The sequence below is a fragment of the Pelodiscus sinensis genome, chromosome 5 (genome assembly GCF_049634645.1).
Source record: "Pelodiscus sinensis isolate JC-2024 chromosome 5, ASM4963464v1, whole genome shotgun sequence".
Lineage (NCBI taxonomy): Eukaryota > Metazoa > Chordata > Testudines > Trionychidae > Pelodiscus > Pelodiscus sinensis.
In genome coordinates this window covers 84,815,013-84,833,845 of record NC_134715.1, presented here as the reverse complement: position 1 = coordinate 84,833,845, position 18,833 = coordinate 84,815,013, and the positions used below count along the sequence as shown (strand labels likewise).

Sequence of the window (18,833 nt, the reverse complement as noted above, 5' to 3'; positions counted from 1 at the left end):
CTCACCGCCATGGCAGGGCGGGAGGCGCAGAAGGAAACTACAAGCTGCGCTAAGAAGGTGCGCATGCCCAATAAGGAGAGGGGTTTTTTTTTGACAACGTTAATCACCGCAGTTACCCTGCCAAGAGAGAACTGATATAACAACATTTTATACGGTAGATGATAATACGGCAGGTCTTTCCCTATAAAACAGCTACATTAATGTAAAGTACCTATATATAGGTATAACCAAGCCCCTGGTGGGAAACAGCAGGGAGTTGTACTGCTTCCAGTGTACCAATATAGTTAAGTGCTACAATTTGTGTGTATAGTCTGAGACCTAAGCAACTTGCTCACCCACAATCAGGAAGTCTATGGCATAGTAGGGCATTGGGCTCCAGGCACCTGACTCCTAAAACCTTAACCACACAAGTGAACACTACTTACCTGGAACTGGAGATCTTCAAGGTGGACTCTGCTTATTTAAATTCCTGGACACTTTCCTAATTTCTCAGGGTCCTAATCTTGACTCATGGAGCAAATAAGGAACTGAGGTGGCAGGTGTCATCACACTGTCTTGAATAACCTTATACTTAGCTTTCTGTTCCAGTTGGCCATTAAAACTTCTTTTATAATAGCCTATCATGGGGTTGATCTTACTACTGATGGATCCCAGGCCACACTCCAGTTCTGGACTCATGTCATCCCCCAACCACAGCATCTTTCAGGACACAGCCCTCCAGCATTGCCCACTACAGTTGTCTCATCCCCCGTCCAGGAGTTTATCGACTGTCTGGTGTCTCTGCTGTCACAGTGGCCAACTGTGGCCTCCAAGCCTAACCCCTCATTCCGGGGCAAGCCACAGTCTTTCCAGGCCACAAAACAACAATGGCTAGACTTTTTGTGCAATGGGGAGGGGGAGAACCAGGCCCACCACCTACTCTGGGTCCCAATCCAGGGAGCAGCAGCAGCCTTGTCCTGCCCTCCTATACCTCTCCTCCACTGCCTTCTGTTTCCAGGATCATTTCCCCTGTGACTTTTTGCACCCTCCTGGCAAGGCCAACTGCCTGGCAAGTCTAAGGCAGGAGCCTCCCTCACTCGGTACTGCTCTATTGAGGGTGCTTCTCCAAAAACAAGGCCTTGTATCTTCCCCAGTAAAAGCCTAACTGACTTTATCTGCTTGGTAGCCCCAGCAAACCACACCCTAATTGTCTACTTTAAAAATCGTTATTGTCCAGGGCTCTGTGCAGGATCCCGCCAGCCTGCATTAATTCCTTCTGGACAGTATGGGGTAGTTGCCCCACCACATAACCATAGCACCTATTTGGCCAGTTTGTGAGCTATATGCCCTCATTGCTGACCCACAGAAACAAGGAATACTAGAACTAAATCATACACACAAACACATACCATTTGTATTTTATTGGGAATTTATTTGTTAAATCAGGCTTGTACTAAAAGGCATAGAGTCTTGAAGAGTGATGCATTGCAAAGTTCATCCACATTGCACTTCAGACATTGTACGTCCACATCATCAACATAATTTTCTCCCAGTACATTTTCCATATGATGTTTCATTCTTGCAACTAGGCCCTGCATCTTATTACATTACTTACACTTAACATGTTTTCCTTTTTTACCGAGGGAATGAATTTCTTCCCAATATTCCCAGATAAGGTCTTTTTTTATACCCAGAAGCCATGACAGTTTTTCTGTGGCAAAAGTGTAGGGGAATTTAGGAAGTTGTGTATGTGCTGAATAATGTCTTCCCTTTTTCTTTTCCAGTCAACTCAACTGTTCCTTTCTATGCTGCCTCTATTCTTTCCTATAGATTGTCTCTCTGTCTTTAGACCCGTGGTCACCAACCGGTCGATCGCGATGGCCTCGACCAGTCAATTGCGAGGCGTTCGGGCTCCCCCCCCATTTTTTCCCGGCCCCCAAGAAGCCCCACTTCCCACCTCCAGCGACAATGGAGGTAGTGCCGGCTTCCCACAGGGTGGATGGAAGTCCTGCAGCTTCGCGCCACTTCTGGGGGTTCCAGAAGTGTGCTGTCTGCTCCACTCCCACAGGTCTGTGGCGTGCTGGGTGCGCTGCGGGAGGGGGCGTCAGCCCTGGAGGAGGAGCGCGGCGGCTTTCCTGCACCTCAGCAGGGATTTCCCTGCACCGCAGGGGCGGGGGGAGTCGGCCCCAGGGCAGGCGCATGCAGGGCTTTCCCCACACCACGGGAGGGGGGAGTCGGGCCCGGAGGAGGCAGTACATATACATTAAACTATCAGGAGACAAAAGCTGAATAATCTAAAGTAGCAATAGGAATCATGCATTCTGCTATAACACCAGAAGCTTGATTTTACTAACTACAATATGTTGCACTTCTGGCTTTAAGCTAAAGAAAGTGCTTTACAAACATTAAACATCTCCTCCATGTGAAGGAGGTAGGTTTCTTGCAGTACCTGCTGTTTTTGAAGGTCTCTCCATCTTGATCCAACTTGGGTTCTGCTACCTGACAAGATCAAAATACAAAGTAATATGGCTGCACAAACATGCTATTACATTTCCCCCAATGGCTCTTGCCTTGTGTTTACTACTGTGCCTTGAAAGTGCAGTGTAAAACATTAAGTGCCTAGTAAGTATTTAAACAAGTGGAAAATGTTTTAATACATTTTTTAAAAACGTATTCATTTGCTAAACAGTTATGTTAACTGGTAAAAAATTATACTACTTAAAGGTGACTTGCAAAAGAGAGAATACTAATTTATTTAAATGATTAAACATTTCAGGTCTTATTTATATGAATATATTATACTCTTCATTGTAGAAATACAAAAAGTATTTTTACCTAATATTTCCTGCAATACTCTAGAAGACTGAAGACTCTAGAAGGTTTATACAGAGAAGCTCTGCATAATTCCCTAGCTGAAATTGGGCTTCACTGAGAAAGAAAGTGACAATTTAAAGCAGGGCTATTCAAATATATATGCAAATAGCTTCCTTCACACTGATGGGCATGAATACAAAGATTAAGGCAAGACTACACAACACACAGGCCCCATTTAAGTGAGTTCTGCAGATATTAATAAAATGCAATATTACCCAATTTTCACCCATATGATAGCATTTTTAATGAGCAATGACAGTCCAGGAATTTAACTACTAAAACGCATATCAACAGAAGACCATTATACTGACTCGTCGTTGTGGAGTGTGTTCCCAGTGTAGGCCGTGTTCAAAGGATCCCACCCTGCAGGCCACATGTTGAGCCCCGCGTAAACCCAAATCGCACCGTGGGCCACAAACAAACGTGTTGTGTAGCCCTGATTTAAAGATTCATTCATTGCCTCAATTAAAAGTGAATAAAACTCCCAGTCTACATCTTTGCATCATCCAAGAACTTTGCCAGCTGACTTATATTTCTGAGTTAAGAAGAAAAAAAAAACCAGGAAAATCATAATTAGCAAAAATGGTACAAAGCTCACACACTAAAAAAAATGACTTACCCTTTCATAACTTATTCTTCAAGATGTGTTTCATATAGCCATTAGATGGACATGTATAGCCATAGTGGTGGCCCACCCACCCTGGCTCTTCATGCTCTGGATGGAGAATATAAAGGGCAGAGTCATCCTGAAACTCCTTCAGTTTCTTCACACCAAAATTCCAAAGATAGACTGATGCTTTGGAGGAAGAAGGTGGAGCAACACATCTCAATGAACACATCCCAATGAACAGCAGTTCTTCAAGTTATTGGATGTGTCCATTATATTGTGATTCCCAAATTATTATGAAGGTGATAGAGCAGGATATGAGCAAAGAAGCCTTGCGACAAAGCTAGAGCTTTAGTGGAGTAGGCCTTGATCAACATAGGGAAAGGCTGGTGATATTGTGGTGGGGGAAAGGATAGTCAGTGACTTCAGGCTCTAAATTTTACATCCCTAATTCCAAAGGAAACTAAAAATATGTTTTTTCTGGAAATAACTGAAGAAAGAGCTGATGAAAGACAGTTTAACTAAGTCAGTCACCATCTGATCATTAAAATAAGTGTCTTAAAGGAAAGCAATAGTGAGTCTTTGGGACTCATCTTGAATACTAATAGAAAAATGTCCAAAACACCCTGGAGTGAGAGAGATAAGGCACTAATACCTCAGATACCAATGGGCCGTTCTTAGCTGCTTGCATAGAAAGTGCTACGAGCTGTGATGCGTGGAATGTATGAGCAAACCCACTATGAAATTATTTAGATTAATATGTGCAAATTTATTAATGTATTCTTGAATCAAATTAGCTTCAGGAAGCAGCCAGTAGGAAGCTGTCCATCCTGTTAAGTTTTCGCTCTCTCATTTATCTCTACAATCATACAGGTGCTGACTGGAAACTGAATGCTGCACATTTTTGCATAAATAGTCCATGAACCATCTTAGGTTTGGTCAACATTACAAACTTGTGTCAGTCCACACCCCTACAGAACATAATTATACCAACTTAATTAATTCACCTCTCTGAAAGGTGGGTTAAGACAATTGGAGAGTGCTTTCGCATTGGCTAAGAGCATCTTCATTAATGAGCTATAGCAGCACAGCTGGCTGCATTAGTAAAGCTGAATCAATACAATGTTTTAAGTGTAGATATGCCCCTGAGTAGACTATACAGGGAAGTTGTCATTAGTGCAGTGAGACCTTGTCAGTTGTGGGTAGGAGAACTGCATGAGAAAAGTACATTATTATTTGAATAAATAGCCTCAATAAATAGTACCTAATTAGGATGTGTTTCCCCACATTTATATCCATAACTTTTAGGCTTTGTTCATCCACGACTGTACCATACTATTATGAAATAAGCATCCATTTCTCTTCAAGAAAACTTGGACTAAATGTCAGTATTGGAAACAGTTGGAGGACTATATGTGACCTTGGAGAAGATAACTAAGCAGTTCTCAGGTACTAAAAAATATGGGCATTATTCAACAGATTAAGGGCTAAATCCTGCTCCTGGATGGGTGTGCATATAATAATACACTTAGGGCCAGTTTCTTTATGGGAAAAAATGAGGAAGAAATTTGGCAGAGTGGAATTCAGCTACACCAATGACATTAGTTGGTATTACCCCTGTGTATCGCAACTGGCACTGATGCCCATCAGTCTTGAATCAGAAAGCAACAATAGCTCCCTCTGACCCCACCTCTTCATTCCAGTTGAGTGGAACCTTAGATGAAGTGGAGAATCAAGGCCCCTCCACTTCAGTATGAGCCATGTGTGTATATCCAAGGGAAGATTTTGGCCTTTTTACAATATATTAATTATTTTCTACAAGTTTAAACTAAGTATAAATATAGAACAAATCTTTGCATTGCTTCAGATTTATGAAACCAGTAATAAACATACATATGTTGACCAAACACATGTACACATCAGCACAGAGTACTAGTGTTAAAAATGCCCATGCAAGTAACTTTTGGTTTCACCATTGTCCCTTCTAGAAGCGTGGGTGTCACAAATAGAAGCACTTCTAACTGAAGACATCATCATATCCGTTATGTTTTGTTTGGGACTTTCTTCTAAGTCTGTTTTTATTGCTCCAACTTGTGCTAATTTCCATTCAAGCTCTGTAACAACAAAATGATTTAAAACAGAATAGAAAAAAATTAACAATATGCATTTTTCATACAGTGTGCTTAGGGACCTGTACAAGCAGCTGCTTGTAAATGTCTCCAATACAAGTTGTGAGACAGCTACAAAACCACTCAGCAACTTCTCCACTCCTTCCTTATCACAGGCTCTTCCTTCTAGTACTGCTTGTGCTTGCTCCTCCTCAATCCTCTGCAGAGCTCCCTTTGTCCTCTCAGCTCCCCACAAGCTCTGTTTAACCAGTTTCAACTGGTTCTTTAATTGGCCCCAGGTGTTCCAATTAGTTTTGGCTTGACTCTTTAAACCCACTTAATTAGCTCCATGTGCTTAATTGCCCTGATTTATTCTGGTGAGTTCCCACTGGTTTTGGACTAGCCTCTGACAGTTTACCTTGGGAAAAGAAACTTATTTAATCTAAGACTAATATATCTCTTTTCTGTAACTCTCTTGTACCCCTCTGGCCTGACCCTGTCAAATCTTCTAAAGTGACATGGGTAGTTGGTGAAGATAGGGCTAGGGGAGGCAATCTCCCCACCTAGGCCCACCGACAGCTTTGCCCCTTCTGCTGAGGCCCCAGATGCAGGAGCGATGGGACTCTGCTGGGGGTTTCTGATGAATATGGTTGGGGCTCAACAAGGAGGTCTGGATGCTGGGGAACTGGGGCTTGGGAGCAGTAGCTTCAACCCTTCTCTAGGGCTGTAGCTGCAGTCCAGAGCTGGAGCCATATGGCAAGTGGCTGGCAATTGCTCTGGAAGCCCCAGCCAGATGCCAAATGGTGGGTGGCCCACAGCTAGAGCCGCGTGGAGCACTGGCAGCCCTAATCAGGGGCAATGGGCTTGGTAGCAGCGCGGTGCCAGGTGCCCCGGGATGGGCATGGGTGGGCTGGACCCCATTGCCAGGAGGGAGCAGGAACCGGCCCCAGACACCTGAGTGACTGCACAGCCTCCTCCCCTCACACTGGGTTTGGATTTCTACTGCCCGTTGGGCTCTGCTATAGGCTGGACTGGAATTGGGCACTCCCAGGTGAGTCCCAGCCAGGCAACAATTGATTTAAGGGAAAGTCCCAGCGGCAACCCGGACCAGGGCTGGGGGTGAGCTGGTTGCAGGGGAAGGGGGAGAGGCAAGGCAGAGGGCCTTGGCCCCGTCAGGCAGGGCACTACTCAGCCAGGCTGAAGGCTCCAGTTAGCCAGACAGGGCAGCTCCACTTCAGCTGAAGTTCTGCACTGAGCTGCAAGGGGACCGGGTTTGGTCAAATATCGTACAGATCCTCTGGACCAGCAGTTGGCAAGCCTCATTTGTTTTAGTGTTAAAAACAATCCATCCTCCTGGGATTAGGATGCCTAAAGCCTTGTAGCAACTGACGGACTTGGGTCCACCGTTTTTCTGATGACAAGGAAAGTCTCACTAGAGTCTTAATTTACTTCTTCAAAGGATGCTCTTATTAGTTTTTAGCCTTCATTGTTTACATTTGTAAATGGTGCAGATGGAGGACTGAATGCTATTTAACTTAGATTTTAATAGTGAATCATCATCAAGAATATGTTTCTAATATAAACTCTTCTGGTTTTTATTGTGATTTTGTAATGATAATTTTTGGGTCAACATTTTTGTTTTTCCAAAGCAGCAATTTATTCCTTACAGTTATTTGATTTAAAGGGTGACTGACTTTCTGGATTGGGTGTCAACATTTTCTTTGATCTGACAATAAGATGCCCTTTGTGAATTTATTTCGATTCTCTGGGCAGCACTTTAGTGCTTTTTCATGTCACCACTTGTGTATATAACTATTCACTAAAGACCAGGTTGAAAGCACCTAGATGCTTTTGAAAATCCCACTAGTTACCTAAATATCTTTTAAAATCTGGCCTAAGGATAGTATCAGCAGCATCTAACACAGTCTGCAAAGCTGTTCTGGCAATCATGTGACCCTCAGATGTCAGTGCTTTGAACTGATGTCTTTTTTTCCTGAGAACTGTCCGCAATAAATTCATGGAGTTTGGTGGTTTCTGTAGTCATATTTACATAATAAAGAAGCATAATTGGAAATACAAAATTGTGAAGTGGAGGATATGTAAACTTTGTCAGAATGAATCAAGTCTCTTGCTATCATGGTCCGCTGGGATGGACCAGAATTGTTGCTGTTTAGTTTTGTTGTACAGCTTCCTCTATGAGAGAGTTAGGTGTTGGGTGGGTGAAAAGAAACTCAGAGTCCTTGGGCAAAATGTAGTATTTCTTGTCTGCTCTTTTGGAAGTAGGAGTGGTTGATGCCAGGATTTGCCACACCATCTTTGCATCCATTATTTCTGGATTAATTGGTAGTGCAATTTTAGACAGTGTTACTGAGTGGAATTTGTCCATTAATTCATGCTGATTTTCGGTGACCTTCTGGAGGAGGATATTTAATTCAGTAGCCGCACATTTAAAAAGATCTAAATATGTCCAAAGTCATCTGAGGTAGTTGGAGGCACATGATGTGCTGGAGCAGGTTCGTTTGACTCCAAGTGTAGGTCTGTAACTTGGATGGGTGGTTCCTATTGCTGTGTTGCTTCATAGGTGGGGAATGTGGTGACGGGAAATATAGCACTAAATGTCGTTTCTGGCTATGGTGGTGGTTTTTTGTGAGGTTGCCAGTTCAAATATTGCCACTGTGGGTATGGCATAAGTGGAGATACCCAGGGATTGCCATACCATGAAGAAAAGTTCCCATAATTAAAGCATGATCTGGAAGCGTAAATAAACTGATGGGGGGGAGAGAGTTTTCTGGAGAGAACCCCACATAAAGGTCGTCTTTAAATTTGTATGAAAAACTTTCCTGAGATGTCATTTGTGATGTTAACATAGCAGGAGAATGTTCAGATCTGAGAAATGGTGAATTGAATGTGGAAGAGACTTACTAGTCTGCATGTTGCTGTCACGGAGTGTGGGGGAGTCACCAGGCCCTGCACCCCCATCTGCAGCCAGATGCAACTCTCAGGCAGCAGATAGAATAGAAAGTTTATTCGTGGACAGGGACACAGCGTAGCATAGGATTGATGTTAACACTGGAACAAAGAGCAGCTAGCATTGTTCCTCTTGGGAAAAGGGATCCCGGGCCCTTCTCCCCACTTTTCCTGCTCTAAGCCCCTTCTCTCATCCTAACCCAGCTGAGACTGACTCATTCCCCAGGACCTAATCCCCAGCCTGGTGTCAGCCCCACCTACCCTTTGTCTCCCTCCTGGGCAGGGCCGGACGGAGGCATGGGCGAGCCGGGCAACTGCCAACCGATGGGGGGCACCTGATGGCAGCTGTAAGGGGCACGAGGCGTCCCTTACAGCTGCCATCAGGAGCTGTGCGCCCAGCTCCCGTGGCGCCAGCCCTGCGGCTCCAGCCCAGCAGAGCCCTTCCCCCCATGGCCGAGGGGCCCTACACGGCCCAGCGCGCGCTAGCAGCGCCGGCCAGCACATGTGTCATGCGCCCCGGGGGCGGGCCCCGGACTGCGCGCCAGTGGCTGTGGCCGGCCCGCACATGTGCCATGCGTCCCGGGGGGGGCGCGCTCCCCGGGGGGAGGGCGGGCCAACGCATGCACCGTGTGCTCCGGGGAGGTGCTGTGCACCCGGGCTCAGGGCGCCAAAAGGGCTCGGGCCGGCCCTGCTCCTGGGCAGGAGTTATCTCCTATGTTTGGCCCTCAGGAGTGAGAGACCAAATACACTTTTGTAGTGAGTCATCCCCCTTCCTTCAAACAATGTTGCTGTGCCCAAAACCCATAGGAACCACACACAGTATAAAGCAACACAGCAATACAATCCTCTCTACGTCACAGTTGCTTATATTGCTGAGCTGGCATTGACGGTGCCATAGTAGGAAGCACTGGTGCATTTGAGGCATAATCCAATGCCGAGCGGACTAGAGCCATGCTAGGTACCTCTGTAGTGTAAATGTTGGTGCCAGGTAATATGGCTGGTACTGTGCTCTCATGCTGCATCGGCAAAGTCATATCAGTTGTTCCAGCTGATGAGGCAGGCAACTTAAGGTCTGATGCCTCAGAGTGGGATATTGAGCGCCCCACTTTGCTAGTTGCGCTAGTGGCTCCTGAGACGCTGGGAGCATCATAAGTGCTTAGGCGTGGTGCCACCGCCTGTCTCGGCACTGGCTATTTGGGAGACTGTCACTTTGGTGCCAGCTCTCCTGAGGCAAGGATGAGGCTCGCTTTTTGGCAGGCTTTTTGCCTCCGCCTTATTTCTGTTCCTCGGGCTGTTGACCCATGTCTGAGAGATTTCTCAAGGAGAATTAACTTGAGATGCGGGTCTCTGTCTTGTCAAGCCTGCGACTTCATTTTTGCACAATACAGGCATTTTTGAGCAACTTGTGCCTCTACAAGGTAGTGGACACATTGTGTGTGCCTGTCCGTGAAGGAGATAGGATTTTTGGATGTAGAGCAGCACTTGAAACCCAGTAAGCCAGGCATGGTGCCAAACAGCTATCTAACCACAGGTGAGGAGATAAACTGGGAGAAAAACTACTGTATTCCAGGGTTTGTTTTGTTGTTGTTTTTTTTTTTTAAACTGAAGTAGGCTACCGAGGAATCAACTAGGGAGAAAAAAATTGGTTTTAAAAGGGATTATTATCTAAAACGTGAATGAGATAGGGAGCACTGATCATTTCTGTCTCTGGCTGAAGGCGGGAAAGAAGGAACTGAGGATGGGGTGGGTTCACACATGTGTGATGCCTGCCACCTAGAAACATGCAGATGCCGATGAATGCATGTGCACCCCAGGCTCACTTCTCTAAAAACTGATCAATGGCTCAGTAGCGGCATACTGACCTAATGTGGAACTCCCACAAGGACATCCGTCAAAGAAGGAAGAATTGGTTGTTCCCTCCCCTCCCACCCCCCATATTTGGTGCTTGGCATATACTGAGCATGCTCAGTAACACTGCTGAAATCACTGTCCTCAATCTGCCTCCCATGCTCTCTCTCTCTCTCTCTCTCCCCGCCTCCTTCAACCCCTCACAGCATGCACAAGTCCCCTGCCCCATATTCAAATCTGAAATGGCGCCCCTGTTCCATCTCCCAAAGTATCCATATGCAAGTACATTTCTATAATATTCAATACCATTTTGGACTTCTAGCAACAGCCCCTCCACACACACACTAATTGAAAATTTGTTACAGGTTCTTGCTTATGTAAGTAATTCCTCATCATGCAAACATTGAAACACATACTTTATTACTTCATTTGTTGCATACATCTTTTTTCCTTTTAATTTTATATGCTGTTGTACGCTACATATTTTTTTGGGTATATTTCAGTGGCGTGTCTACACAGCACCAAATTTCAGAAAAAAGTGTTCTTTTGACACATCTCTTATTCCTTGTAGAATGAGGTTTAAAGGGATGGCGAAAGAGCGCATCCACTTTTTCAAAAAACTTTTCAGAAAAGTGGACATGTTCCTTGGACGCAACATTACTTTTCCAGAGGTATCCCAGAAAAGCAATGCAGTCTAAACGTAGCCTTAGTTTACTATTTTGTAATGCCAAAATCAAAGAATTTTTTTAATGAATTATTCTATGACTCCTTTGCATTGTTGAGGGGGGGGAGTACAACACTTCTCTCCCCTACTCTTGGTGAAAGTACAGTGTCCTGTCTCCAGTATGTTTTTACAATGGAATAGCAAATGCATGTTAGTTACTCTGTGGCAAAAACACAAATTTTCATAGCACTGGGGAGCAGTATTATGAGAATACATTAAAAGAATGTGATTTGCTCAGCTATTATGGTAATGGGGGCCATATAAGTACCTACAATGTAGAGACAGAATAGTGTTGCAATAGCCACAGAGTATATATTAATGAACTTGGATAGTTTACAAAAAGACAAAAATGTTTGTCAAGTGACATCTTACTCCTCAGATCGTCATACAGGCAATGAGGTTTTCTCCTAGTAGGGTCACAAAGCCCTGTGTGAAATGGGATAGTATAGGGGAAAGGCTCCTGTATAACCTGGTCTCATGGAAATGGGCTGGGGACTCACACCTAACAAAGAAGATATATCCTTTTTTAGATCAAATCCTCCCCATAGCAAAGATCAGATGTTACACATGTACCATCCGTACCCACTTTATGTATAGCATTGCAAGCTATCAATAAGATATTTGTGCTACAGTAGAAATACATAAGCTTTATTAACAGCTAATTCCTAATGTTTCCTATTTAGTGCACAAAAACACTATAAAAGACTTTTACCCCAAGAAGTGATCTTATAAACTAGTAATTATTAACTACATTAAGATTACTATAAAATTATGTTGAACATATTTGATATATTACCTTCTATTTTAAGATTTGTCCCTCCACATTCAGTAACTCCAATGAACTTGCCTTTTATCTGACCATTTCTGTACACAAAAATTGTGGGTAAACATCTGTCATGGTAGTTTTGAATACAGCTATTCACAATGGCTTTGACAAACTTTATTTCTGGAAACTTTCTGGCTAGCAGGCTGAGATGCTGATTAACTAATGAACACATTGGGATGCTAGAAAAGAATGGATAGGTTTGATGAAAGTTCTGACAATAGTAGGTAGCATTCAATAAAATACTAGAACCTATTCAAATAACCTTTTAAGAAATGACTGATATTACACTCCACATTTTTATGAAAATATGCATATGATATGAATATGACATAACTAAGAAATGTTTTATGTAAGAGCTCAAAAAAGATATCACTGGAAAGGTTATGGTTTACTGAATAAGATTATCCTATTTAAATGCATGCATTATTTTTGTATCTGAAATTAGAAATATTAACCATGTATCTGTATTTCAACTATGGTACTTTGGGTGACATCCACCATTAATTCTTCAGGTTCAACAGTGGAAAAGATGGCCCAACAGTGAGGACAATGTATTGACAAAAGGCAAGACCTTCCTGCAGACCATCACTGACTCGTGGACACGAGATGTTACACGGTCAGGTGATCTGGTCATCAGATACTAACCTCCATCTTAGACTGCTGAACTGTTCCACTGGGAAGTGGTAGAATCAAACAATGATTTCCCATTTTATGGAAGTGCTATATAAGGTGGGGAAGGAAAACAATCAAGGTGTTCAGTTTGCTTTTCTTCCGCCACCCTACTGAAAGAGATACATGAAAACATCTGGAAACAAAAGGACTGAAGGGGCAGGGGAGTGCAATGGCTGGACCCAAGCTAGAAAGATACCTGTATTGTGAAGGAATCTATCTATATCAATATCTAGTGTGAGGAATTATTATTTGTAACCAGTTTCTTTAGTTAATCTAGCTTAGCATGATGTGCTTTGCTTTATTTTCTTAATAGTGCGTCTACATAGCAGGGCTTAATTCGAAATAATCTACCCAAACTGAGCTAAACTGAGCTACATCAATTGCGTAACTTATTTCAAAATAGCTTATTTCAAAATTGGGAGTGTCTACACAGCACTTATTTCAAAACAGAGCACTCTTCCTCCAACTTCCCTTACTCCTTGTACAAGGAGGGTTACAAGAGACAAAGTAAGAAGTCCTCCAGCTGAACAGTATTTTCACATTATTTCAAAATTACTGCCTGCTGTGTAGACGCAGAAAAGTTATTTCAAAATAATGTTGCTGTGTAAACGTATCCTTAGTAATGTGTTTTGTTCTGTTTGCTACCTCTTTAATCACTTCACATTCACCTTTTGTACAGTTGCCTGATCTAAGATTGCTTATTAATTTCCAATCACCACCTTTACGGTTGACAGGTCCTTTGTCCCAGGATCAAGCCCAGTGTTTGATTATTCTATGGATGGGAACCCTGATGTGCTCAGATGTGACACTTATACTACAGGAACTCTTGTATATTTGCAAATATAGTTTATTAATATGTTTAGCAGAGTCATAAACACTCCAATTTCATGTGATCAATAGGGAATGTACATCTATATTTCCATACCGTATACTCACACCATTTCTTCTAGAATAACCAAGGTGTTGGCCATCATCTTCCTCATCACTAGCACCTTCCCCCTCAGGGAGTTGTGAGGTTTTGGAAAATAGGTGGGAAGGTAGATGGGTTCATTGAGATAAAAGTCCGATATAACTTTAGAAAGGAACTTGGGATGAGGTCTGCCTTGGTAAAAATTGTATACGGAAGTTGAACCATCAGGGCTGCTATTTCACTTACCCTTCTCACAGAAGTAACTGCCACTATGAAGGCCAGCTAGATGTTGTGGGAAGACGGTGGCTAGTGGCTCAAAGGGAGAGATCCTCCCCCTCCACCACCATGCTGTCCTCCACACTGCAGCCCAGAGAATACTGGGTAAACTCCAGTCTGGCTTGGGAAGCTGGTTGGGTCCCCCCCAAGGATCACATGCAGCTGGTCACAGAAGCAGCTTGTTTTCAGAGATGCATCAGACTGTCCATTTGCCTCCTTTGTCTTGTGGTAGGACTGCCTCAGCTCCTTTATTTTAACTCAAAACTGCTGGGAATCCCTGGAGTATCCTTTCTCCACCAGATACTTTGCTATCTTTGCATAGATATAGTTTCTTTTGCTGTTTCGGAGCTCCGAGAGAATGGATTCCTCTCCCCACATGTTGATGAGGTCTCAGATCTCCTGAACACTTCATGCCGGCACTCTTTTGCATCCCTAGGAACTGGAGCTCATGGTCCATGAACTCCTGGATGTCACGGTTGTCACAGAATAGGTCCTTTTGACCACGGCCTCGCGTGCGCATTGCCCATTCTGCCACACAAAGAGCCCTCACAGAAAATGTAGGCCGCTGACACACTCTGAGAAAGCATAACTTGTAAGTGCACAATGCAGCTTTCTGTGAACGGAATTTAACCTTGTAGGCATCTGAGAACAGGGAAGTGAGCATGAAAAGATAGAGCACAGCTGCAAGAGATAAATAAGACTCTCTTGACCGGTCCTTGAAGGTAGGGAGGTAGGAAGAGGAAGATAAGACAACTGCCATGCACACTGACCATGTCTGTACCCGGCACTGTCCACGGGGCCATCAGGCAGACGTCATGAAAAATCCTATAGGGCAATATTGCACATTACCTCATTACCAGCCTATCAGGCCCAGCCAGGGAACAGACCCTAATAATGTACCGGATATCAGGTTATGTTATAAAAGACCCTCGACCCCTTTGTTTAGGGAGGTTCCGTGTATTGAGGGCACGTGTCTTTTTGCCCGGCTGAAGGATTGATCACCCTGAGGCTGCCTCCCCACCCTTCGAGTCAAAGATAGGAGTGCGCGAGTTCTGAGCATGCTCCAAGTTCTAGTGTATCTTTACGCTGTTATCGTTGCTGGATTTGTAAGTATTGCTTAAATATATTAGTTATTGGTTTAGTTAATATTTGAATCATGTTAATTTCATTGTGTAATTCTGTAGAGTGTAACTGAGTTCTATTAACCACACTGTGTAAATTGTATAATCTTGTGTTATGTAGTGGTGTTGTATTTAGGCCAAGTATAAGTGTTAGAAACAGAAACCCAGGAGTTGTTAAGTTGTAGAGGCAGATTAATGACTAACTCCACCAGCTGCTCTAAAATAACCATAGAGGGGCTGGCTGTGGACGGAGTTTTTATCATCATTATATTGGCTTTGGTTTTGTATTTTTTGCTTGCATGCTGCGCTGCCTTAAGCGAATTAGAGATAGTAATGTAATATAATCAAATTATAATCATAAAGTTTGTAATCAGTTAAGTGCAGTTTGGTTCAGTTTTCCCCTCCTGTAAAAGCATTAGGCAATTGCTTGATTTAAAATTCATTTAAAAGTCACTGATTTTTTATAAAAGAACCATTCTGTTTAATAAAAAAATAATTTGTTTCACCATCATCCAGTAGTTTTCACCGGGTAGTCGGCTTTAACCCCTGGGGGCTCCCATCACATCACCGAACCGAGTTGCGAAAATGGTCATGTGTGCTGCCTGCTCTGAGGTATGCTCTCAACGCTGGCCACGTGATAAATGAAATTCAAACTTTCCCAGGGATTTTCCTGTTCACCTGGAGAACAGTAGAGACACAAGTTCTGCAAAGAGCAGGGCACTGTGTCATGCCTCCTGGAGGCCAAGAACCTCAACTTTCTCTACGTTGGGTCTACGCTACCAGGAATTCAACCATGACAGGTTGAATTTTATGTTCCCCATTATGAAAAGCAGAAGTACTAAAATCAATTTCAATGGCCCTTAAAGTCATAGCCCTTGGTAGTGTGGATCTCTGTTTAGAAAATTAACTAAACAGCTAAATTTGATCTAAACTAATGTAGACCAGGCCTTAGAGAGGAACCCAGAGGAGGGCTGCAGAAGAACTCTGCCCTCCAGCACATTTCATGTCTGCCAATAGTACCTAGCAAGAAGGATCTTTTGCATTATCTTTGTGAGAGTCAAAAGTGAAGAAATCCTATGTACTGCACTGATGGAGCAAGGAAGACCAACGCAGAAGAATTCTTTTCCCTACAATTTCTTCCCCCCAAGTGGACATATAGTAAACAATGACATAATTTATTTTGTATATATCATCTTTAATATCTCATTACCTTGAATCTTTTTTGCTAAATGTTTTAGAATCTTAAATCATTTTGAAAAAATATAATCATAGCATTACCTTGATCTATATAGATGAATTACAACCCACACATCCTTTTGAGCATTTGTAACTTCTTTCACATATTGTTCACCAGAAATTTCTCTCAGCTCTCCATATTTTTGTCTTCTCTGAAGAATTTTCAATTCTTGTAACCGTTGTTGCCTATTTCAGAAACAACACATTGGTACAATTTTTTAAAATATATTTTACAGTAATATAAATGTTGTATCTCTTAGTTCCTTTGAATTAAGCCCATTATCATCTATAATTGAAATGTCACAGCCATGATTTTCAACTTTTAATACTTCAGCCAGCTTTTAGAGAGATACTGCTATACATTTTGGGAAAGGGGCAACTGATTTTGAAATAAGGTATCAATTTTTTAAATACAGCCACTCCCCGAGTTGCGAACGGTTGAGTTACCACCGTTCGCACTTACAACCAAAGCTCCCATGGAGCAGTCATAAAGGTGGTCCCCGAGTTATGAATGCGACCCGCGCTTACAAACAGCACGGTTGTGTGTAACTCAATGGGGTCCGAGTTACGAACGGATCGAGTTACAGCCAACTGTTTGGTCCGTAACTCGTTCGTAACTCGGGAAGAGGCTGTAATCTATATCTGAATGCCTTAAAGTTTATTGGAATAATTTTGTTATAGAAAGACTTTAGTGCTGGCATTTAGTCAATATTTGAAAATAGGAAAGAAACTATATGTACTTATAAGCAACATTAAGGATATACAGCCAGTCCCCAACTTACGAACGAGTTACGTACCAAACACTAGGTTATAACTCGATCTGCTCTTAAGTTGGATTACAAACAGCTGTATGTCAAGTGAATGAAAGTGTGGATTTCATTTGTAACTCGGGGACCGGCAGTATTGGAGGTTGGTCATAAATACGAACGGTCGTAAGTCGATGCGTTCGTAACTCGGGGACCAACTGTAAAATATTAAGGAATAAGAATGTTAAAGCCACAAACATACTATAATATCTATATTGATAATGTAGTGAAGACAAGGCAAGCAATACAAATTCAAAAAAATGCCCAAAATGGGTTTTTATGATTTTTAAAACAAAATTATATATTGAATAAAGTAAACCAGAGTTTAAACTTAGTTGAACTGAAAAGCACTAGATGGCAGTCTTCATCTATAAAAATAACAACAATGTAGAAAATGAGTGAAATACACAGCTACGGGGCAACTTTTATCAATATTAGTGAAATAAACCATCCCATTGTTTTAAGTCTGCAGATGACTTTTAAAAAGAAAGTGCTAAATAAAAGTGCTAAAGAAAGGATCAATGCCCACAAAACAGATATTAGACAGGATCACAAAGAAAAAACAGTTTCTTGCCATTTCAACCAGAAAGGACATCGTCTCAATGACTTAATTACCTGCATCCTGCTTCAAAAGCCTTTTAAGACTGCACTTGAAAGAGAATCCTCTGAACTGTTATTCATGCTAAAATTCAACACTTTACGCCGGGGTCTTAACAAAGACTCTAGTTATCTTACCCATTACAAAGATAGCTTCCCCAATTATCACCTCTAATATCATTAGCTCACAGACATATACCCCCCCCCCCCGCATCTCCCTTTTGTTCTGAAATTAGATTTGTCCTTTTCATATGTGTTCATTTTTTTAATTGTATCCTTTGGTATATATGGTTGTGACTATTTTCTTCCACTATTTGATCTGAGGAAGTGGGTCTGGTCCACGAAAGCTCATCATCTAATAAACCATCTTGTTAGTCTTTAAAGTGCTACATAGTCCTGTATTTTGTTTCAACTTGTATAGTAACTGGAGTTCTTCAAGATGTGTCCCTATGGGTGCCCCACTTAGGTGTGTCAGCACTGCTGTACACATGGCCTGGAGATCTTTGGTAGCAGTCCCCAGCCACCAGCGCTTCCTGCACTATTGCACAATTGCTTAGGCTGACAGTTAAGCATGTGCTGGTGGCCGTTCCCTCCGTTCCTTCTCTACGTTGGATTCCGTTAGCCTGGAGCAGAGGGGAGGAAAGTGGGTATGGAGCACCCATGGGGATACATCTCGAAGAACTCCAGTTACTGCACAAAGTGAGTAACCTTCCCTTCTTCGAGGGTCCCCGTGGTTGCTCCACCGAGGTGACTATACAGCAGTGTTCCTGCTTAGCGGTGGGCGCTTCGTGATTGTCAGCCGACAGTCAGGGCAGTGAGTCCCTTATGACCGGCTGAAGTTCTTTTAAATTGTGCTTGGTTCTGTTACAGCAACTGAAGGAGTCAGGTTAAAGCTTAAACAGTTACTATTTTATTGTTACAGGGTAAACTTAGTTGTTAAATGCTACTGCTGTGTTACAGATAACACAGCCACTACAAAGGACAGGACAGAAATTACACTAATAAGTCACTTACAGGTACCATGAAACCTTTTTGGTTCTCTGAGCTCTTATTAAATGCATGCAAAATAGACACATAGTAGGTATATATTCTCACCCCTGCGTTCCAGACTTGGCGTGGCCAGCGTCTTTCTCTCAATCCCTCGGGAAGAAGTAGGGCGAGGTTGGGTGTCCCACAGACCTCGGGAGACAATCAATACCTGCCAGCAGGTATAGATGATTGGAGCTCAAATGGGGTGGGCTGCTGAACCTCTTTTATACCCCTTGGGTCATGAAGGCTTCTT

The 18,833-nt window shown here is 42.9% G+C and overlaps 1 protein-coding gene across 1 annotated transcript in view; it reads right to left on the bottom strand.

Moving 5' to 3' along the window:
• Positions 1-5,312: 5,312 nt before the first annotated feature.
• The window catches only part of PDCL2 (phosducin like 2), a 40,241-nt gene continuing 26,720 nt past the window's right edge, over positions 5,313-18,833 (bottom strand). The window contains exons 4-6 of the mRNA XM_075930397.1: positions 16,191-16,334; positions 11,904-12,112; positions 5,313-5,574 (exon numbers count right to left, since the gene is read on the bottom strand). Coding sequence (XP_075786512.1) covers positions 5,399-5,574; positions 11,904-12,112; positions 16,191-16,334 — 529 coding nt within the window. The 3' untranslated portion in view covers positions 5,313-5,398. The remainder of the gene's footprint in view (positions 5,575-11,903; positions 12,113-16,190; positions 16,335-18,833) is intronic.